Consider the following 6,000-nt stretch of genomic DNA (forward strand, 5'->3'; position numbering starts at 1 on the left):
GACGAGTACAGACAGAATATGATCATGGACGTATTGTACTGAGACTGAAGGATGACGGATGAAGACCTGCTTAAATAAAGCCTCAGATCTTCAAAGTTAATCATCGTTCTAATCTACAGTCAACAGAAACTAAAAAATGCATTTCTATAAACAAATTTAACAAAGAGTCTCCTTCACAGACCTGCACAGACTTGACTGGGTGGTTTTTGGTCGTTTCTGCAGTAAAACCTCTGAATGAGACTAAGACAGGGACGTCAAACTCACTTTAGTTCAGGTTCCACATTCAGCCCAGTTTGAGCTCCAGTGGTCGGACCAGTAAAATAATAACAAAATACCCTACAAATAATTCATTCGTTCATTCATTTTCTGAACCCGCTTTATCCTCACTAGGGTCACGGGGGTCGCTTGGAGCCTGTCCTAGCTACATAGGGGCGAAGGCGGGGTACACCCTGGACAAGTCGCCAGTTCATCGCAGGGCTGAACATAAAGAGACAAACAATCACTCTCACATTCACACCTATGGGCAATTTAGATTAACCAGTTATTATTAGTGCATGTCTTTGGATGGTGGGAGGAAGCTGGAGTACCATGTTCATGTTGCCACTCCCTCTCATACCCTCAGATCTTCCTCCTCCATCCACCTCACTGTTCCCTCTGCCCGTCTCACCACCATGGGGAGCAGAGCATTCAGCCGCTCTGCTCCCCAACTCTGGAACTCCTTGCCACCGGATCTCAGAAACATCACTTCACTCCCTCTCTTCAAATCCAGACTCAAAACGCATCTGTTTAGGACCTCTTTCTCTTTGTGAACACAATTGCATTGTCCAATTTTTTAACCTGCCTTTTATTTTTTACTCTGCTTTATTGCTTGTTTTATACTCTCCTGTTTTACTGTACAGTGTCCTTGAGTGCCAAGAATGTGTCTATAAATAAAATTTATTATTATTATTATTCATTCATTTCCTGAACCCGCTTTATCCTCACTAGGGTCACGGGGGTCACTTGGAGCCTATCCCAGCTACATAGGGGCGAAGGCGGGGTACACCCTGGACAAGTCGCCAGTTCATTGCAGGGCTGAACATATAGAGACAAACAATCACTCTCACATTCACACCTATGGGCAATTTAGATTAACCAATTAACCTATCAGTGCATGTCTTTGGATGGTGGGAGGAAGCCGGAGTACCCGGAGAGAACCCATGCAGACACGGGGAGAACATGCAAACTCCACACAGAAAGGTCCCACCCCCCGTCAACTGGTGTTGGAATCGAACCCAGGACCTTCTTGCTGTGAGGCACGAGTGCTAACCACTGCACCACTGTGTCGCCCTCCCTACAAATAATGAACACTGCAAATGTTTCTCTGTTTTAGTGGAAAAAAAAAAAAAAAAAATCACATTAAATTTTGAAAAGATTTACATTTACAAAATATCCCAACAAAAAAGGTGAGAATAACTTAAAAAAAAAAGTGAAAGTGAAACTAAAGACGCTTTACTAATTCCTCTATTGCCGCATGTCCACTACGTGGAACCAGTTCAACTCTGTCCGTCTCCTGTTGTTGTGCACCTCATTTCCTTTCCCCTATCTTCGGAAACTTGTATTTGAGGGGGTATGACGTTTATTGCCCACACCAGAACCGGAACCGGGCCCGGATGACGGCCTGGTGTTCAGTCTGCCACTACATTCACAAGCGCCGCTAAGTAGTGATTCAAATGAATCACATGATGTGGACAAATGTTTGAACATATGGCAGTGATTCCACCCTTCTGAAGAAATAGAAGCTTTGACAGTGTTCCAGTGGACCTAGTGTCGTCTTTTTAGACCGTTTCTGCCTCAACGCCATGTCGGCTACGTTCTGACCAAAACAATGCATTCCGATTCCAAGGAACTGAGCTACTGGTATCCGGTTCTCAAAAAGAACCGGTTCTCGATTCCCATCCCTACCTACAAGGAAGACTTTTCAGGATAAGTTTGGGGTCGAGGGAAAGTGTTTTAATTTCGGTGGAAACGTGCGGAGGTTTTTCTAAATCCAGGTGAAGTAAAGGTTCCTGTGGTGGAATACAGAGGTCATGGTTTTGTCACTCACCATCCTGCTCTCCTCTCTGCTCACGTTGGAGGGGCTGAGGTCCTGGACAGCCAAACACTGCTGCTCCATGTCGAAGCTCCACAGCCACTGGCCGGGCTGGTTACCACGGGAACACTGCGACTGCAACACACACCTGCACGAAAACAGAGACAACAGCAGACGACCAATCAGAACGGAGCAGAACCAAAGCACCTACTGTCGGACTTACTGACACTAGTCTCTTTTCCATCAGACATCTGCACAAAACTACACTGATATCTAATAAATGTGTTCAGAACAGAAGGGTGTAATGTTGGTTTTTCCATTCAATCCCAAATGTGCTGATTAGTTTCTTTCTTCTGGTAGATGTCAGTAGAAGTCATTCCATAAATATGAACATAAATCTGTGTTGTTTGGAATCTAGAATGCTCGTTACTCCTCTATCTCCTACTAAATTCCAAAATGATTGGGTTTCCTGGTGTGTCCACACATACCCACACATGTTTGGTTTAAACTCTTCTTCTTCTCTTGTTCTAACATCCATCAACACTATTTTTTTTTTGTTTAAGTGACTCTAGTTGGACTAAAAGGTCTTTTCACTGCAGTTTTGCGTGATATACCAATTTAATTACACCTGAAACACCACCTCTTGCAAGAAAACAAGAGTTTTGACAAAATTGTGATTTTTCTATTTGGCAAATTTTTATGTGCAAGTTATATTTGAGCAGTTTGAAGGTCAATGGAAAAGGGACTAGTGTCTTTCTAAATAACCCACATGAGAATGATGAAAGACAAACGGACTCCACATGAAAAGATGCTCATTAAGAAGCATTCAGAACCTATACGATTTTTTGTTTTGTTGTTTTTTTTGTGTTGTTTGCTTTTTGTTTAGTTTTATGTGTTTTCTTCCTCTCTGTAGCTTTGACTCATGGAATTCATTTTCATTCATTTCAATTAATTTTTACTCCTGACCCCATTTTAACATCACAAATTTCTGTCGACCCCAGACATTCAAAACGGAGACTTTTTTTTTTGCATAAATTAATTTGTTTTTGATCCTGAAATAGTTTTCTATCCTATGTTTCAAATACAGGTTAATTTTCGAGGACATTTAGTCTATAGAATGTATATTATTGTGGACGGAGGCAGAAAATCCAGGTGTAGATTACTACACAAAGTGAGAATTGGATTTTTCTTGGTCAGGATATGTACAGTCAGTCCATCTTGGATTTACAAGACTGACAATTAATACTGAACAAACAAGAACTCACACTATGAATTATGAAAAAGCTGCAGCATCTGAAACTGACCACAATGAACATTTGACAGATAAACAGAACCACAGTGCTGCAGTTTCACAACCACAGTTTGTCTGCTATGGATTGGGATTGGCTCTGTCAACTCAACACAGATTTTTTTATTAGTAAGTTGTTTTTTTTTGTTTTTTTTTTACATTTTTTATCAATTACTAGAAATTTCAGGTGACCCCATTTGGATTCCAGGCGACCCCACGTGGGGTCCCGACCCCACGTGGGGTCCCGACCCCAAGGTTGAAAAACACTGAACTAGACAAAATCAAAGTTTTAAACAGAGAGAAAGGAAAGAGGCAGATGAAAGAAGGAAGACGAGGAGGAGGAGGAGGAGGCAGGTGTAGAGGCAGAGCAGAGGTTTAGATCCAATCCTTTTATCACAAACGTATGCAAAATCCCAGCAGAGCCAACTCAGTCTGTTTTTTAAGATGACTTTGCTAAAACACTTCGACTAACATGAGCATCAGCAAATTTCTATGTGCTGTGTTGATAAGTCCCTCTGTATTCATTTAATGTTGCTGAAAAAAGGGGCTAAATGAAACAAACCATTTCACAACAGCATATCCTGCATTCTCAAACCCTAAAAATAACCACAAACGAATAAAAAGTAGTCAATTCTAGCAAAAAAAAGGTAAAAAACAAAAAACAAAAATACAACTGTACTGTGCTTTATTTAACTGTTAAACACCACAGTAGATGATGTGCATGTTGAAGCTGAAACAATGTGTAATATTTCAAAAACTAGAAAAGCACTCAGAGCGTAGACCTCCACCAAGGCAGATCAGTCTCTGCCCCTTTTATTAAGTTAGTCTAAATGAAAAATAAGGAAAATGGTCTTAACTTAGTAACATTGATTTGGAACAGACATTTCTGCCTTTACTTAACATAGAAGTAGATAAAGTTAGTACAACTTAAAAATCTTGTAAGCTTCCTTTAAAAGCTGACATGCTAAACCACGCCTGCCACAAGAAACAGAGGGAAGAAAGAAAAGAAAAAAAAAAGAAAAGAAAAGAAAAGAGAGAAACACGCTATTGCATGGAACTTTACTAAACATTAAGGCATGATAAGTATAATTTTGTTTTGTTTTATTCACAACGGCTAATAACATCAACACACGAAAAGAAATGTTTTTTACACCACACTAAAGTCTGTTCCTCAGCTACAGGTGGTAACGTTTAAGCTAGTACTGTAAGACTTTTAGGTAACTGATGTAGCAATTCCACCATAACACTAGTCTGGTTACCTCCGCCAGGAGGTATTGCGATCACTTTGCTTTGTGTGTTTGTTTGTTTGTCTGTTTGCGTGTTAGTTTGTTTGTTAGTTAGCAACTTTAGGGGAAAACTATTCCAACCATCTTTACCAAATTTTACCCACAGATAGGCCTAGGCCCTGGGACCAACCCACTAAATTTTGGGCAAGTAGGCCAAAGTTCAAGGTCACAAAATCTACAATTTTCCTATCTCTCATCATTGAGCAATTTTTGAAAAATCATAAAAAATTCAAAACGACTCTGATTAGCCTCCAATTTGATCCACCGGTAGCTTATAATAATATCTTGTTGCACAAAATTGTCCACATCCACTGTGGAATGTGGACTCTGTGGACATTTCAATTTAACATTGAAAATCCCATTTACCACACATTTCATTATAACTCAACAAATACTGATTGGAATTTAATATAATTTGACATACACATGACTGGAACCAAGCTTCAACTGTTTCTGCTGTATGGAACAACCTTGAAAGTGTTTAATCCAAAAAGAAATAGTCGATCCACACATGCACACTGTTCGGGGTGTTTGGCGGAGGTTTGTGTTCTCTGAACACTTGTTAGATTTTGTTTTACAGAAGCCAAATGGTGTTATGGTTATTAATTGGCACTGAATATCTGCAACAGTAGTTTTAATTATGCAAGGACTGGATAATACACATCTTGCTCCTTTCTAATTTAAAATTGTTGTGTTTGTATATATATAGTTTTATGTCATTTATTTTATGGAGGCTACAGTTTTGTGTGCTATTGAAATGTCAGTATGCTGTCAGTTCTGGCAGTTGGGATGCACGGCGTTCTAATAAACAGTTTGATCATAAAACTGGAATTTCTGTGTGTAATTTGTTCTGACAAACAGAAGTAAGTTAGGCCTACTCCAAAAATTAAGGTAACAATTTGCATGGCTATTTTTGAGTAGAATAAAAGTAAAACAATAAGTTAGTATAACTAAATGGAGTAGTTTTTTACACACTTAAAATTAAGTCAGTTCGACTTAATTAAGCTTGTAGAGTACAAAGCAAATCATGTTGTTGGTACTAAAGTAATAGAGTTTGCCGAACTAGAGAAGTCTTGTGGCATTTACGCACTTATGGCCAAGTGGAAATAACTTAAAAAGATGCATGGAAAATGTTATATCAGTTTTTTACGTTGAACCAGCGTATCATTTCTTAGGGTGTACGCTTTTAACTCTTATTTTGACTTTGAATTGAATGTACTGAGATCATAACTGAGGAGATGTCTGAGTGAAATATCTGTGTCTGCTAGAGTTGTGTATGAATTTCTTTGCCAGCTTAATGACCTTGAAAATGGAATTATGATGAACTTGATAAACATATGGTTCAATGCTCCACA

The 6,000-nt window shown here is 39.2% G+C and overlaps 1 protein-coding gene across 2 annotated transcripts in view; it reads right to left on the minus strand.

Moving 5' to 3' along the window:
• The window catches only part of plxnb1b (plexin b1b), a 261,375-nt gene that overhangs the window by 61,441 nt on the left and 193,934 nt on the right, over nucleotides 1-6,000 (minus strand). For both annotated transcript variants that reach the window (XM_030133734.1, XM_030133733.1), the window contains exon 9: nucleotides 2,087-2,219. In XM_030133734.1, the coding sequence (XP_029989594.1) occupies nucleotides 2,087-2,219 (133 nt within the window). The remainder of the gene's footprint in view (nucleotides 1-2,086; nucleotides 2,220-6,000) is intronic.

Source organism: Sphaeramia orbicularis, chromosome 5, assembly GCF_902148855.1.
Source record: "Sphaeramia orbicularis chromosome 5, fSphaOr1.1, whole genome shotgun sequence".
Classification (NCBI taxonomy): Eukaryota; Metazoa; Chordata; class Actinopteri; order Kurtiformes; family Apogonidae; genus Sphaeramia; species Sphaeramia orbicularis.